Below are 18202 nucleotides of genomic sequence, written 5' to 3'. Positions count from 1 at the left end.
TTCAGGAATGATTTTAGATAGAGGAGTACAAAGGTTGGAACCCTCCCGCTTCAGTAGTTAGGGCTTTGTACTTATGTACTTCAAATAAAAGATTATTCCAGATTCAAAATGTAAAAGAGATAGAAGTAGACAGAAGTGCTTTGTTTGAGGTCAGAGTAGGGGATTGAGTCCTGTAGGCTGAGCCTTCCTCATACCTGTCACAAACCCAGAAATGCCCATGGGAGCCCATGTTAATCTTAGAGGCTTTAAAGAATAAACTTTGAAAAACACAGAGAGACCCATGTCCTTTCCAGCTCTGGTGGCCTGCCATTCTTCTCCTGGCTGCCAGGCATATATGTTTGGTTCACCTTGACCAAGGAATCCAAGGGCCCAGGCTGAGTTTCATGGTTTTGTTATGTAGATAAACAGATTTACATTTTCTTCCATGTAAAATTTTATTGGAAAACCAGCAGATGGAATTATAGAATATCAGAGCTAGAAGTAAACCCAGAGATCATCTCTTCCAATCCCTTCTGTTTATTGAGAAGAAGAGGATGAAGTTAGAAGGAGAAAGGGTCTTGCTTAGGGTAACTCCAAAAGAAACAGACTGAGCTCCACCCCTATGTCCTCTGATTCACCATGTTTTAGAACAAATGTGGTTAAAAATATAGGAATTCTTCTGAAAACTGAAACTACACAGCCAGTTCAGAGATCTGACTTGGTGGAGATCAGTGAGTGTCCATCCATTAAAGGGTGTAAGGTCTTCTGAGGGTCTATGCTAGAGGAACTTACAGTAGTTTGAAAATTGACTCCTCTTCAGTTGTGAGTTCTTAGCCTGGGGTTCATGGAGGGGCCTCAAGGAATTATGGGCTCCCCAGAAAGTGTGTATGTATGTACATGCACATCTATTTTTTTTTTCTAGGAAGAGGGTTCTCAAGAGTTTACTAGATTCTCAAAGAGATTTATCCACCCTCAAAAAGGTTTTTTTAAAAAAAACAACCTGAAAAATCCTCATAGGAAACAAGATGGCTGACCATTTTAGGCAATGTACTATTTTAATCATAACAATGTAGTTACCTGTTTTCACCAACTAGTGTCCTAATGCAGATCATATAAACAAGCTATGTATCTGGGAAGAGCAAAAAATAACAAATAAACAGATTAAACATGGAGTAAAAAGAAATACCTTTACGTTTTAATCTCTAAGAGATTAGTCAAATGTAAAGAAACTTTTTGCAGTACTCAGCTGTGCCATACCTCAGTATGCCAATAGCTTTTTGCGTAGTATTGTTTATTAAATACTTTTCCGACACACTACAAAAGTCCTAATAATTAGGAAGCAATGAGTATTTGGCATTTTTTCCCTTCACGACTTTTATTTTCCTACATTACTTTCTTGTCTAATCTCTTTTTTATTTCCCCATTACAGTACCCTGTGCACACTGAAATCCAACTCACCCATGCCTATTTCCTGTAATGGACGAACTTGATGCTAATGTGAGGTATGTTACATTTCTGTATACATTGTGCTGTAAATTGTGGTCATTTGAACTCTAAGGTCTCTGAAAAGTCTGTTGTAGTAGAGTTACAAAGCTAGTAGATGTGGATTTTCTTCAGTATTTCATATATAATCATGAGTGTGGTACTGTTTGATTATTAATGTTTTTTCATTTCTGTTTAAATGATAAATATAATATGGCTGTAAATGATTCCAGATGCCTATACTAAAAGTCTGCGTTACGGGAGATGCTCTTCCATGAAAATAGATATTCATCTCTGTAATAGGAAGAAAGAAGATGTATTTAAATGGGGGTAAAAATAGCTTAAGAATATTTATCTGTACATCTAAACTTTAGATATACGTTTAAATAGCTTTTTGTGACAAGTGCTAGTTTGCCAGTTCTTTTATCAACCAGGTCATTAGATTATGTGACGTGATGGTTGCATGGTATAGTTACATAAAGCTAAATGATTTTTGTTTTGTTTTTCTGTAATTTCCTGCAACCCTTGGAGATCAAATAATAGGATGGCTTCTAGGGATTTTTTTTTCTTTAAAGGCTTGCTGCATTTTATTTGGTACAACCAAATATTGTGGAGAAAATTGTATTCAATAAGGTTTAAATGTTATGAATTGGCATTTGAGGCTGAAGATATCATCGATATCAATAGCTGGAAGACATGCTCAAAAAATACATTCTTGGTGCAATCACAGGAGCAGTTTTTCTTTCATTTGAGATCTGTAGGAAAGCACATTTCAGGTATAGATCAGAGGCACTATGCCTCTGTGTTTGATGTAGGAGAACGCTGTGACAAAATGGAGCTGTCAAATATCTTGACAGAAACTCACAGAAACTCTAGTGTAATGTGACTGGAGCTGCAAAGATGTACTACCACTCCAATGCAGGGGTTCCTTAAGGGTAGAATATGTCTCATGAATAATCCCTGGCACATGGTGGATATTTAATAAAGAGTTATTGATCAGCCAGTAATTGTGCTACATATATTTCAAATAGGGTGATGTTCTAGTATACTTAGGTATGCACAGAGACTCTATATTCAGCAGTAAAACATTTTACACTCCCAATGGAAGCATCGTGGACTTTGATATTTACCAAACACACTGACTTGATGCAGAGTCTTAGGACTTTAACAGAGATTTTTAGGCTAGTACCACATACTTAATTTTCCTCTGAAAATTTGTGGCATTATTTGCACAGAGAAAGCATAGTGGAATCTAGAGAGTCTCCATTTTATTTTTATTAATTAAAAGGCCAAAGTGAGCAGTGTCAATGGTGATAAGTTTATCAAATTGTTTTAAGTTTCAGACATTGTATTAAACTGGATCAGCTGGTTAAAATCAGTACTTCTTTTTGGATGATTCAGATAGTATGATCCCTAACATTTCCAGCTTTTCAACATTTATTTATAGCAGCATTGGATTCTAATAGCAGAATACAATTCAATTAAATGAACATTAGCCATTCTCCTGGGTGCTGTAGATCTGCAATGCAGGATACAAGATGATATCACTCCTCGGAATCTTGTCTCTGGACCATCCTCTCTGTCTGATTTCTAACCTGATCCCGTCAACATATGCTCATCCTCACCTACGCCCCATCTCTACCCACAACATTAGTAACATGCAAGTGCCACAGGCTTTCCAGCTATTTCCTTCTCAGCCCACCCTCTGGGTGTCCATATTAAAGGACATTTATTTACCAAATTGTGATGCATGGATCAATAGTAATGCATGATGATTTTAGGTGGTACATGAATGTCTGTTTTATTTTTAAATAAATATTTATTTTAAGGTAACCTTATGGTGGTAATACTATTTTGCCACTGATAGTAGTGAAATAGAGTTTTCTTTTAAAATACATTTACTTAAAATTTGAAAGTAAGTTTTATTTAAAGAAAAAAATTATAAGCAGTGTTTTTTCATTATTATTATTATTATTGGCCATGTTGGGTTTTTGTTGCTGCACGCGGGCTTTCTCTAGTTGTGATGAGCGGGGGCTACTCTTTCTTGCAGTGCGCGGGCTTCTCATTGCGGTGGCTTCTCTTGTTGCTGAGCACGGGCTCTTGGTGCGTGGACTTCAGTAGTTGCAGCACGTGGGCTCAGTAGTTGCAGCACGTGGGTCCTAGAGCGCAGGCTCAGCAGTTGTGGCGCACAGGCTTAGTCGCTCTGTGACATGTGGGATCTTCCCAGACCAGGGCTCGAACCCATGTGCCCTACATTGGCAGGCGGATTCTTAACCACTGTGCCGCCAGGGAAGTCCCTATACAGCAGTGCTAATTATATTTATCATGTGGTACTTAGGCGTTTGCATCTTTTACCTGCCTTCATCCTTGTTAAGAGAGTAAATCCTAAGAGCTCTCATTGCAAGAGAAAGTATTTGTTTTCTATTTCTTTAATTATGTATCTGTATGAGATGATGGATGGTCACTAAAATTATTGTGATAATCATTTCATGATGTATGTAAGTCAGCTCATTATGCTGTACACCTTAAACTTATACAGTGCTGTAAGTCAATTATATCTCCATAATGCTGGAAAAAAAGAAAAATATTATGTACTTTTAAAATATTCATTAATAAATGAATGTGAAAAAAATCACAAGGGTACTATGCAGATGACTAGGGTCCAGAAACCCATGTTCTAGGTATAACTAGATAGAGTAAATTTTATCATTTGAAGAATAGGAACCAGAAATTTTTTTTTGGTAAGGAAATGTCTTCACTTGGTAAAGTGCCCGTATAGAGTGAAAGCCGAAGGGTCTGGGTCCCTGGCACAGGAGAGGGATTTTTTAACTTACTCTGAAGACAGGAAAATGAGTGACCAGAGGAGGGAGAAGGTAGGAAAAGAGAAGATTCAGAGAAGAAGGAGAGTCTGGATCCTGCTTAGCAGAAGGTGGGACATCTAGCTGCGTGGTGGCTGTAAGACGTTGAGAGGAGTTAGGTTGCATCTTTTTGTTTGTTTGTTTAAAAATGCATGATGTGTGTGCTGACCTCTCCCAGCACCGAGTTCTTCAGCAAAATTTTCTAGCTTGGCTAGGAAAGGAGTGTGGAATGTTTACTATGTGTGAGGTCATTATGAGCTATAAACTTAACGTGTATTATCCTTTTAATTTTTAAAACGATCCTCTGAGGCACATCTTTATTATCCCCATTTTACAATGTGTGGTAACTAAGGTACAAAGAGGTTAAGTAAACTGCTCAAGGTCATAAAACCACACTGCCTCCTACTATACTACAGATATTTTATATGAGTGTGTGTGTGTGTGTGTGTGTGCGTGCGCGCATGTGTAAATTGGTGAGATGCCTGACATTCCTGTCTGGGTAAATGTAGTTCGGAAGAGAGAATGCATGTGTGAGAATGAAAACCCCAAAGGCACAGGATGAGTGTGAATCAGAAATCTGAGAGAAAGATTTCTACGGGCTATAGAATTGAGAGTCTCCAGCCAATTTTCCCCAGATATCAAGGAACAGAGAGGTCCTAGTTGACACTTAGGGCTAAATAAAATGTCTAGCATTTAAGTATTTTGTCAGGCCATACTGGTTACTTAATTTTTGGTTTGTTTGGTTTCATTTAATTGAGTTTGCTATTTCACCTTGTTCCTTGTTATTGTATATCTTCCAGTATTATTGACTATAAGCATCAGAAACTAACTTGCTGGGCTTCCCTGGTGGCACAGTGGTTAAGAATCCACCTGCCAATGCAGGGGACATGGGTTCAAGCCCTGGTCCGGGAAGATCCCACATGCCGTAGAGCAGCTAAGCCTGTGCAGCACAGCTACTGAGCCTCCGCTCTAGAGCCCACAAGCCACAACTACTTAGCCTGCATGCCACAACTACTGAAGCCTATGCACCTAGAGCCCGTGCCCCACCACAAGAGAAGCCACTGCAATGAGAAGCCCATGCACCGCAACGAAGAGTAGCTCCTGCTCACCGCACCTAGAGAAAGCCCAGACACAGCAACGAAGACCCAACCCAGCCATAAATAAATAAATAAATTTATAAAAAAGAAAGAAAGAAAGAAAGAAACTAACTCGCTAACATATTCAAAGGTAATTTTTGGGAAGCTACAATGTATATTTTCAAAGAATTAAGGTGAAAATTCTGGGGGACCAGGTTTGCAACTAAACAAGAACTTTGAGAATTCTAGTAGAGCTAGGAAGTGGAACAGTGACCAACCATGGAAAGAAGTGGTCAGTACATTTCTGCATCATGGATAATGTCCAACCATTTCCTCTTTCTATATGCTACTCAAGAGTCAGAATCAGACATCTGATTGACCAAGCTAAGTCATGTGACCACTTGTTGTCCATTTCATAATGGGAGGCAGGTATCACTCAAGATGACATGCAATGGAGGAAAGTTAAATCCTCCAAAGTAATTGGTGCTTTTTAGAAAGGGGGAATTGAGGCTTGGTAGCCAAAATATGTTAATGTCCAGCTCCATTCGTTTTGTAGCGGTTGGATTTATTTATGGTATTTCAATAATGCTGCTCCATTGGTAAATAAAAATATGTGAGGGTTCCTTCATTAGTTTGATATAATTAGTTAAGCACCTAAACGATGTGCGAGGAAGAGTTAACATAAGTGTCTGTTCTTAAGTATCTCAAGCTAGAAGACAGTTGCACAAATAGCATTTAATACAATGACAAAAGAGCCCAAATAGTGGGCTATACAATGAGCTGTATTCTCTGTGAACTAACTATAAGGGAGGACTAAAAAAAAAGAAATGCTAGGTTTGGATTTTAGAAATAGGAGAAGCATTACAAGCATTTTTTCCCTTAAGAGCTTTCACTGCAGAGAGCAGTCGATATAGGATGGATTGACTCAGGATGAAAAGCCAGCAGTGAATCAGGCCCTGGTTGGAGTGGCAAGTTCAGGATGAGTTCTGTCCCTTGGTAAATACTGTAGTGTCTCACAAACTTAGCAGTCACCCCTTTCCAGGCAGTCTGACACCCACCTGATGTCAGTTTTTGGTCTGTTTGCTTCTTGTTGGGGCTCTAGAGGAGACAGCTGCATTCTTTTTGAAGGGTTGAAGAAAGGAAAATGGAAACAGTGGCTTCAGTGATTTTGTAGCAGATACTCTTTGAGGATATCATTGGCCTGTGTTTGGGCAGCGAGCCTGGTGGTGCCTTACCCCAGTGCTATCCCTAAGCCCCTGAGGCTGCTTAATGCAGCCCTGAAACACTTACTGCCTGACTTCAGAGATAACCCATGCCTTTTGTTTTGTTCGTTTTAACTACCAGATTCTTCCCACTGACATGTGGTTTTCCTCAGCTCAAGTGTGATCCCTAAAGGCCACCCAGGTCTCCGTCCTTTTCTTCCTGCTGTTTATTACACTTAAACAGTTTCTGCTTTCTAAGAATTTTTTTTTCTATCAATTTCTAGTTCCAGAAAGTGCAGGGTTCAGGCAGAAGACGTAAGGGGAGGAAAAGTCCAAATATACACGCAGTTGCTCTTTGAAGATTTCTCAAGATAAAGACCTCAGACTTTGAGTGGAGAGAAAGTTTATTTTTTAATCTTGATTCTTTTTAGCTGTGGCTTCTTCCTAACCTTGACTCATCGCCCTGCCCCAGTACACTTTCCTGCTGCACTGCCTCTCTTTAGTAAGAATACCTTGGTTTAATACTCTTTCTCCTCTACAGAAAAACTGTTGTGCTTTCTCATTAATGTTTCTCATTAGCAACCAAAAAAGCATCATATAGGAATGATTAATCATATAAATGGTAGCATTTCCCTCCTTTTGCTATGGTTTCTAGCAAAGTCAGAACCAAATTTATAACTACCACTGGCAACTATAGAAGATCTCCAGGCACTTACTATGGCTCTAACATGCCCTTATTTGATTTTTCCAGCCCCTTTTGTCACTTCATCTTACTTTTTTTGCTTTCTTAACTACATCTTATATTGTTTATTTTTGTAAGCCACTTTAAGGAATGAAGGAAAGGAGGAAGAAAGAGAGGGAGAAAGGAATCCAAGAAGAAACCTTTTTTCCAAGGGAGAATCTTTCTTCCTTCTTTGGTCGGGCTTGATGCCATGTGCTGGGGAGCCACTAAACATCATTGAACAGGAGATCAAGATGGCAAGCTTTTGTATAAAGCACAAAAAATCTGAATAAATGCCAAATGCTGAATACTCTAAAATATAAAATACATACACGATGTAAATACAACCACCTACTGTACACACATCACAACATTAATTAAAAGCCATAACAAAGAAGAGTATCTGGCTTCGAGTTACAGTTGACCTTTGAACAACATGGGTTTGAACTGCTTGGGTCCACTTACATGCAGATTTTTTTCAAAAGTAAATGCTACAGTACTGCATGGTCTGAGATTGGTTGAATCCATGGATGTGGAACTATGGGTACTGAGGGCCGAGTATAAGTTGTACACAGATTTTTCAACTGCTCAGAGGTTTTGTGCCCTTAACCCCAGAGTTGTTCAAGGGTCAACTGTAATTACCCAGTTGCTTTAATTCTGTCATGGCACTAATTTGCAATTCATTACTTCAAATCAAGAAATAAAATTAATTGGAAATCAATGTGAGTACGAGAGTTAATTGAAATGATCCAATTTTAGCGAAGAGAAAAAAGAACAATTTTTAAAATAAGGGAGTTGATTTCTGGTTTGATTATTAGTACTGGTGACAATACTTATATTTCACTAAAGTCTCAGGATGAAGTTGGAATTTTTAATGCTAAATATTCTAAAGCCTTGAAATAACTCCTAGAGTTTAAAATCAATGTGTGCAAGTTGTCAGCCCTAAAGACTTATCAATATGTAATTGATTTGGAAGCAGAGTTAATTCATGTTTGTAACCTGGCAGTTGCAACTGTGAACACGTGGAACTTTAAGTCAGTGAAATGTTTTGCAGGAAATCTCTCTTCAGGCTTTGAAATTGTGACATGCATTAGCATATAAGGAGAAAGTGAGTGGGTACCATTTAAAAGGGGTTATTTTTATGTTGCTTTAGAAATGTAAATGAGAATCATACTCAACTTTATTGCTTGACTGATACAATGGTGATTATTCAGTTAGTCTTCTAATTAGATCATGAACATAGTGACTATGAACTGGAACTTACCCTGTAGTGGAAACCCCTGTTCCTCATGGGGTCACAGGGGACCTTAAGGGGGAGGATGACATGTTCCTAAAACAATGGTCTCTTGCAATGGGTGAAATTCGCTGGTTGTGGCACAAAGCTAGCAGTCCTCTACATCAGGGGGTCCCCAACCCCCAGGCCTTGGACCAGTAGCAGTCCACGGCCTGTTAGGAACCGGGCGGCACAGGGCAAGCGAGCGAAGCTTCATCTGCCACTCCCCATCACTCACATTACCACCTGAAGCATCCCCCCCCACCTCCCACCCCCCGGCCTCCGTGGAAAAACTGTCTTCCATGAAACCGGTCCCTGTTGCCAAAAAGGTTGGGAACCACTGCTCTACATGATGTCACACTGTACAGCTTCTGAAGTACATATATCACAGTGATTTCAACTGGCAGCATCACAGGAAGCTGGAAGAGTGGGGTTCTGGGAAACAAAATGATGTGGGTTTAAGTCTTGGCTTTCTCATTTACTAGCTATATGACCTTGAACTAATTATTTCATTTTCAGAGCCTTTAGTTTTGGCATCTGAAAATGGTTTTTTTGTAAGGATTATAATGTAGGTAATACTCTTAGCATAGTGTCTCACACATACATAGATCAAACAAATGGTAAATGTTGTCTTTAGTGATCACAGTAATCATGAGATATTGGCTTTATTACCCCTAGGACTGATAATTAACTACTCTACTCTGTAAGTTTCTTGATTGCTTAAATTTGGTGTCCATTTAATTGGCTGACCTTATTAATCAGTTGTTAACTTTTTTTGACTATTTGTCCCTGATTGTGCCCATTCTCTGTTGAGGAAACTGAGGCTCCCAGAGGTGATAGAAACAAGGGGCATAATTGGGATGAGACCACTGCTCTTCTCTACCCTACTCGGCACTGTTTTCTCTTTACTCTGCGGCTTCCATGAATGTGGATCCATTCCTGTTTGGGAATTGGAGGATCTAGGGTTCAATCCTGTGTCTCTTTGACTCTTAGTCTTGTGTTCTATTCAATAAAGACAGCTGTCCATTATATGCAATGCATCCCTAGATTGATGATCTTTGTTTAGAGGAAGACACCTCTGACTTGTTTCTTTCTGCTTCTATATTTATCAGTGTCCAGTTGGGAAAATAGAGGCTGTTTAATACATTTCAAGAAAAGGGAGGTTTAATGCAGGGCATTGGTCACAAAGCTCCCTGGAAGGGCAAGAAGAAGGGGATGTTAACCAGAGGTCATGAAGCTTCACGGATCTGCTGCAAGCCCTGCTCCCATCACATCTGTTGCTTAAGGAATCATCATTTGCTGCTGCTCTCACTGCTAATGGCACCTCCAGATATTGGAGAAAAAGGTTCTTTTTCCTTCTCAAAGTCCAGTTTCCCGTTCTGAACCTCCTATTTGGAGAACATAACCAGAAGCCAGCTGGCAAGGAAGTATGGAAAATGTAGTTTTTAGGCTTCTACCCTTTCTGGTTGAGATAAGTGCCATCATCCAGAGTCACATTTCTAGTAAGAGGTGAAGCCAGTATTTTCACCCAGTTTGCTTGATGTCAGAGCCTAAGTTTCAGTTTGCTTGTGCAAAAATTTCTGTGTTGTAGAGTATCTGTTCTATACATTTTAAAACTTGGGTTCGCAAACTAAAGGCCTGGCACATATGTTTTTCTGGCCTGTCTCAGTTTTTAAAAATTGACTTAAGCGCCTGTGGGGAGGCTGGGCACTCTCCAGTTTACCAGAGAAACAATGAATCCTATTGCCTGCAAAGAACCATTACATTACCTTCCATAGCTACAGCGTCCAGTTGGTCAGGGAGTTCGATCTACCTACCACACCCTTGAAGGCTTTTTATTTTATCACTTAAATTTTGAAAACAGTGGTAAGAATCATTTCCAATTTTATAGATCATATCATGACACTTAGTACCTGCTATTTTCTCCCTGGAAATTTGTTTTATTTTCATTTAGCAAATAGGGTTGTACTGAATTAAAGTACTTTTTTCAATTAAAGAATTGGAACAGGTTTCTAAGTAAATATCTGTTAAGCGATTACCATTTTATCAGTCAGGTAATGATGTTCAGGCAATGTTCTTATTTGCATTTCTAAAGAACTGTAAGAATAATCTTTTTTTTTTTTTTTCCATTCTCGTCCGCCCACTCACTTGCTTCTGAACTTATAATGGCTTTATTAATTTAAGTGCTTGCAAAAAGTATTATACAAAGTACTCATCCTTGAATGTTCAATACTATCGTGCCCTTTGCATAACAGATATAGATGCATATTCATTGTAAGGTCTCACTATCAACAGTGTAACTGACATTTTTAGCCTTACCTTATCTCAAATGCCACCATTGTTCATTATGTATAATTATTGCAATCCAAACCCTCAAAAGTTGAATTCTAGAAAAAGTGTATGTGTAGATAGTATAGAACTCTGAAGTTGCTTTTTAAATATGAAAAAAAGACAATTTCTCAGCATTCAAAAAATATTGGTAATAGTAAATGAAGAAAACTAGATATGGAAGGTCCAGAAATGTGACCTCTTTCTGCACAAAAGAGGGAAAAGTCATGTCAGGTATTGTGGGAGGATGACTCTGAGTACAGGCTGAATTACAGGAATTATGGGCTCAGGGACTCAGGTGACTGTTATACTTGTCCAAGGGATGGTGGATAAGGACCGGAACTAAGATTGAGGGAGTAGGGATAGAGGAAGAAGACACGGATTCTAGAGGAATTCAAGAAGTAGAATTCATGGTAGAAGGTGACCAATTGAATGAGAAAGAAGAGGAAGACATTTTGAAGGTGACCATGGAGCAGTAAGGTGTCTGAAGAAATAGAGCATAGTTCAGAGCTGGTGGAGATGGAGGAAACTGTGAGACATTCTGGTGATAAATATCTAATAGAAAGTTGGCTAAATTGGTGTGGGGCTCAGAGGGGAAATGTTTGGGGAAAGATTCTGATCCCATCTGATGCATGATGGATCGAATGGAATAGAAATTGACCCCCAAAGCTCTAATTATCTTCTAGACAAGGGAAAAATGAATGTAGCTCTCTAAATATTAATATCAAAGAGACTGCCTGTATATGAAACTTCTTCCTTCTTGAGACTTCAGGGGTTATTTCATTCTCTAACTTGCAAGTAATAAGGAAGTTTTGCACAATTAGGATGTGTGTAACAGTTAACAACTATGACCCTACTGAATTCCTAACCTCAGAAAACTTATGTGAGCAAGCCACCTCCTGTACATCTGGAAATACTAAATTATTTCCTTTGTACTTTAATTTCTAGTCAGTGTGATTGTGGGAATTGAGTCTAATATTTTTCACGGTAAATAAATTATTTATGACTCATGGGGTTATGATGTAAGAAATGCACAAGTATTTGGAAAATAAATAGTGCATTGATTTACTGTGAGTTTTAGACAGGCTATGATAATTAAGGATTTCAACCAATGTAGTACTTTAGTAAAGGATAGGATAGAATTCCCTCTGTAAAAGGGAATGTTTTGGTGGCTTGTCCTGGGATTGAACTGAATTTTATCATTGCATCACTGACAGAAGATTTGAAAATAAATTGAGTTGCCCCAAAGAATCCTGAGAATCAGAAAAATGTGGCAGATTTCTGTTTGCAACTACAGACATGTTATTTTCTATGCTTGTGTTACTGATGGGCTATCCAGTTTGACACTCCTAATTGACAGGAAGAAGTACCAGCCAACCAGTCTTCTAGCTTATTGAGAGATTTTATAGGCCTCTCAGACCAGTTCTCTGGTGAATCAGCCTGAGGTTGGGGTTATGATTTTTTTATACTAGTGAAAGAGGAATTGGCTCTGAGTAAAGATCAGCTTTGGAATCTGGGAAACGCATTTGTGGGAACAAAAGCAGAAGAGAGAAATGTTCAATCCACTTCAGAAAAAAACTTTGCTTCTAAGAACCTCCACTTTAATTGTTTGCAGGAACATTGATGCTGCTAATTAAAAGTAGCGAAGTTGAAAGGTATTTAAAATATCTCATCTAGTCAAAAAGCCCTAAGCAGTTAGTCATATTTTTAAAAAATTTGTAATTCATATTTGATTAATTGTGACATGCTTCTATCCAAGTTATGCTGAACTGATGAGGTTTTACTCTGTGGAAAAAAAAAATAGTAACCTTTTTACACCAGCTTAATTTTAGGACTGTTTTATTTAGAATTATGTAACCTTGACTCTGCAACCCTCTGCTTCTCTTCCTGTCATTTCTGTCATTAGGCCTCACCATTTCTTTTCTGAGCGATTGGCGTCATCGCCAAACTCCTTTCTTGACTATGGCTGTCCCACCTCCAGTTCATTTAGCAGTCACATGACTGCCCATCTTTCTATAGCTTATGTTTAATCATGCCCATCCCCTGTCTTTTGTCAACTTCCTATTCACACTTTGAATTCAAACTTATCTTCTACAGACCCACAAGCCTTCCCAACCTCCCCGCTATGCTCCCGGATCTCTGTATACAAATTGCTGTTATCAATTGTTTGTAATTGTCAGAGTTGATTGTAGTTATTTGTTTAATATGTCTACCTCCTCTGCTGGATTTCATGTGGCCAGTATTTATCACACTGTCTGGCATATTATAGTGTTGGAGGAATTTAAGTAAAATTGAGAAAGCCTTTATATTTCACTTTACAATTCTTTAGACAAGATCTCATCATCACTCCAGGCCTGTCATAGACAGGGTTGTGCCCAGCAGATGCTAGCAGCCACCATCTCTTCCTCCCACCCCCCACACACCAAATCTCACTTGCAGTTATGGATTCGCAGGCTGTGAGATTTGGAGAGGAGATAGGAGGATGGAAAGAACACCTGTTCTCTATTTGAAGTTGAGAAGGCCTCTCCGGTGGGGCTGTTTACAGATTCACAGCATGACCTCTAGTGACAGGGCTGGTGCTCCCTTTATTTTGCGTCCTTTACCTGGGATGGACTCTTTTGCAGTGCTGCCACCACCATTCCTGCTGTGTCTCACTAACAGGTATCGAGCACTCAATAATGTAGGTGCTGTGCTAAACCCTTTATCACTACTTTTTCATTCACTCCATATAACAATTCTATGAAGGGGGTGATCTTATCATCTGCATTTTATATGCATATAAACACTGAGACATAGAAAGATTAATTAACTTGCCCAAGTGCATACAGCTAACACATGGTGGAGTCAAGGATCCAAACTTAGGAGGTCTGACTCCTGAGCTCTGTCTCCTGACTCCTGTACTGCAGCTTCCTCTTTACCACGGTACCACGGTGGTGCATTACTGATGCTGGTATTATTATGCCAAGCTCTCAGACCACCATTACTCATTTACTTCTACAACTTCTGCTACTACTTCAACTATTATTATTAATTCTATTATTTCTACTGTCTTTACTACCACAACTTTGAGTTCCTAATACTTTCTTTGTTCCGAATACTATGCTAAGTGCTTTATCAACAGTGTCACTGGGGAACAATACAGGTGACCAACTCTGAGAAACAAAGCCTGTGTCATCCCAGAGAGAGGAGCCCGTGTGCTCTGTGATCAGAGGAGATTATGCCCTTTTCAATAGGCTTTCTGTTTCTCTTTGCCTCATTCTCCAGGAATTCTTCCTCACCTCTAATAAGAAATCCATTAGCTGTATCACTTCTGTTTTTTTTTTTTTCTTCCCATATTCAGAGGAGACTGAGATCGGCTGGGGACCTAGAATATTAGCATAATTATGGTCCTTCAGAGACCTTAAGAGAGTTGAAGGCTCTCCCATGTATCAGAATTCCCACTGTGGTGTCCTAGGAAGTAGACACCTGCTTCTGCTTGAAAATTCCACTCCTCTTTTTAAGTATGTCCAGGTAATTGGTTAAATTAGACTTAATCATCAATTCAATCCAGATTATTATGTATTTCAGTGAAGAAAAGCAACCATGGTGAGACTGTCAAATTATGTAATATTTTAATAGTCAGGTCTGGCAATAGGTTTTATTTTACAGACTATTAAGTTTGCCCTCTGCGCCTTTACTCTTTCTCTCATTTTCTGTGCTGTTGTTCAACATGCTACTTCTTTGTTTGTCCAGTTGCTGTCCCTGTCTCTTCCCACAGAGCAGGCATCATCTGCATCTGCCTCCAGGGAACAGGTTCGCTGGGCTGGACGGCTTTCCTTAAGACAACTTCAGGGGGTTAGTTCTTTCCTATCTACTTGAAAGCCAGGAGCCCATTTCTATCTCAGTCCTTGGGTTTCCCAAGCAGATAACTCTAGTTTAAGAATGACTGATGCCTTTTCTCTTCTGTCACCTTTTCCTGTTCCCTGCTGTCTTTTCCTCTCCTCCTCTTCCTCTTCTACATTGTGTTCCTGGCATGTCACCTTGCATCCCTCTCTCCCTGTCTCCCCTAGTTCTCTTTTTCTCTTGCATTTCCACTCTGCTTGGCACTTCTACTCTCATTTACAACCCATCGTTTTCATCCTCTTCTTTTTTCTCAATATTTTTATCTCCCCTAACCCCTTATTAGTTCATTGTCAAACATTTTTCTTTTGTTTTACAAATGGATTTTTAGGAATACTTGCATACAAACTTGTGAATTGACAAGTGTTCACCAACTATCTACAATATGTATGGGTGTTTGTGGTTGAAAAGAAGTATGAGATAACAGTTCTGGCTAGTGATAAGACCTCATATTAATAGTTTGTTTACAAGGTATCTCAGAGTTTACAGTGTGCTTTCTTTTATTTATTTCTTTAAAAATTTTTATTGGAGTATAGTTGATTTACAGTGTTGTGTTAGTTTCTGCTGTACAGCAAAGTGAATCAGTTATCTGTATACATATATCTACCCCTTTTTAGATTCTCTGCCCATATAGGTCATTACAGAGTCTTGAGTAGAGTTCCTTGTGCTATACAATAGGTCCTTATTAGTTATCTTTTTTTTTTTTTGGCCGCACCACATGGCTTGCGGGATCTTAGTTCCCTGACCCGGGATCGAACCCATGCTCCCTGCAGTGGAAGTGCAGAGTCTTAACCACTGGACCACCAGGGAAGTCCCTAGTTATCTATTTTATATACAGTAGTGTGTGTGTGTTAATCCCAATTTCCCAATTTATCCCCCTCTCCCCCTTTCCCCTTGGTAGCCATAAGTTTGTTTTCTACATCTGTGACTCTATTTCTGTTTTGTAAATAAGTTCATTTGTACCATTTTTTTTTTAGATTCTACATATAAGTGATATCATATGATATTCATCTTTCTCTGTCTGACTAACTTCACTCAGTATGACAATGTCTAAGTCCATCCATGTTGCGGCAAATGGCATTATTTCATTCTTTTTTATGGCTGAGTAGTATTCCATTGTGTATATGTACTACATGTATATCCATTCCTCTGTCGGTGGACATTTAGGTTGCTTCCATGTCCTGTCCACATCCATTGTTACCTAATTCTCACAACATCCAGCAAAATAGGGCAAGTATTATTAACCTAACTTACAGATAAAGGAAATTAAAATTTGACAGGTTATGAAAAAGATTTTTTGTGCTTATGGTCACACCACTGGTATATGACAGAACCAAGATTAGAATCCAGGTGTTTTGATTCTGAGTCCAGTGTTGTTTTTACTATACATTGGGCAGTAAGTACACACAAGAGTATCATAAGTATATCAGCATGGTAACAGTGGTGTTATATGGTGCTAAAATGTAAGTAGAGAGACATGATATAACTAGGTATTTGTTCTAGGTTGGGATATGTGGAAGTGTTAACTGAAGTCTGGTGAGAAGTGGCTGAGACCTAAAGACAAATTATCCATCAGGATAGGTTTGTTTACAAAGAAACATAACAGGTACATGATGGAATGATTAGTCCATGAAGTGATATTATAACAAGCAGCTGGCATCAGGCAAACCCAGGAATGGTATTATTCCTACCCAGCAGTGGGGAATCTGGAAGTTGACCATTTTAAATCATATAGATCATTGTCCTTAGGGAAGTTTCTCAAGATGTACTAGGGACCAGTGGGAGGAATGGTGAGGGAGACCTCTGATGCTGAAGTGACTGGGGTTTGGGGGGTTATTACAAGAGGAAGTCAGAAACATAGGGGTGCATTTGGATACCAGTCAAAGCTGGAATGCAAATTGGCAGCTGGGTCTCAGGCTCCATACTGAAACCAAGAGCCCAGAGCTGAGATGTAACCCAAATGAGCAGTAAGGATGACTTGATGTCGAGGATTGTCAGTAACTCAGCATGAAATATTAAAGTGACCTTTGAATTCTCTTGATTATGGATGGACCAGATCTCCAAGGCAGGTTCTAATAAAGAAAATGTGTCCTACAGACCATTTGTTAAAAAGGACAAAATAAAGGGAAAATTCAGGGTGAGCTTCCATCAATAGGGGAGACTTCATGAGAAGTTGCCTTTGAAATACAGGAAAAATAGAGATTATCCATGTAGTGGCTAAATATTTGAAGAGTGCTGTTAGTCAGAATTCTTCCAGTTTCAGGCCAATTCAAAGTAGCTTAAGCAACAATGAGAATTCATTAGCTCACCAAACTGAAAAGTTCAGGAGTGCAACTTGCTGGACCAGGGTCTCAAACAAGATCCTTGGAATTGGTCTCTCTCTCTCTCGACTCTGCCATCCTCTTAAAGCAGGGCCTTTCAATGTAGCAATGCCTTGAAGTTCCAGGCTCACAACCTATCAGCTTCTAATATGGATAATACAAAGGTCTTCCTTCCTAACAGAGTCCCACAATTAAGTCCATTGAATCGGTTTACATCCATGTAACCATCTCTAAACCATTGTGGTTTGCATTATATTTCTATTGAAATGTCTAGGGGAATTAAATATGGCAATTGGCAAGGCCTAGATTCTGTGCTGTCCCTGGAGATGAGATGGGGAAAATAGGCTCAGTCCCACCCAAACCGCAATATGGTTCCCCCAAAGAAAATGGAATTCTTTTACCAAATGAAGAGGGAATGAGTGCTTGACAGCTTAAAATTGCAGATGTTCAATACAGGTGCCAAAATCCTTGCTTAGAGGAGACTAACCTCAGAGGTCTTTGAGGTTGAGTTGTGAAGGAAATCCTTTGTTCACTGATGTAAGAGTGTATCATTTTGCAAATTTTTGTATAATTGTATCATTATGTAAAATTATTGTATCACCATGGTGGACCAGACAGAGATTAGATCAGGAGTTTGATGTAGTTGGCACGTACTGAGAGATAGGTATGCCAGGTGATAGGTTCCAGTGAAATTGACAAGGCTGTAAGGATCAGGTGGCTCTTAGGATTCAGAGAGAGCAAAAGTCCAGAGAAGACGACTAAGAGAGCTGGATCCAATTGTGCTGGTTGGTAAATCACACTAGAGTTTTTCATTCCAAGATACAAGCTTGGTTTTCATGCTCAGTTATGTATGAGCAGCCCTGGAACTCTTGATAACAGGTAGAAGACTTGTGCTAGAAATACTTCTCAGTGAACTGGCTTCTTGTTAGGAAATGGGAGACACAAAGTTCAAACACTTCTTTTGAATTTCAAAGAATCTCTTCTTGTTAACAAGCATTAATGACTCTCCCTCATTCAAACAAAGGATTGCAGTTGACAGTAGAAATGTAAATCTCACTGTAACTAATGATGCTGCTAATATTC

The 18202-nt window shown here is 39.1% G+C and overlaps 1 protein-coding gene across 1 annotated transcript in view; it reads left to right on the top strand.

The window, feature by feature from the left end:
• The window catches only part of HTR4 (5-hydroxytryptamine receptor 4), a 361553-nt gene that overhangs the window by 173250 nt on the left and 170101 nt on the right, over window positions 1-18202 (top strand). Inside the window, exon 6 of the mRNA XM_082382756.1 lies at window positions 1409-1481. Coding sequence (XP_082238882.1) covers window positions 1456-1481 — 26 coding nt within the window. The 5' untranslated portion in view covers window positions 1409-1455. The remainder of the gene's footprint in view (window positions 1-1408; window positions 1482-18202) is intronic.

The sequence above is a fragment of the Balaenoptera borealis genome, assembly GCF_965194805.1.
Source record: "Balaenoptera borealis genome assembly, chromosome: 2".
Lineage (NCBI taxonomy): Eukaryota > Metazoa > Chordata > Mammalia > Artiodactyla > Balaenopteridae > Balaenoptera > Balaenoptera borealis.
The sequence above is the reverse complement of the archived record's forward strand: the minus strand, read 5'-3'. Positions and strand labels throughout refer to the sequence as shown.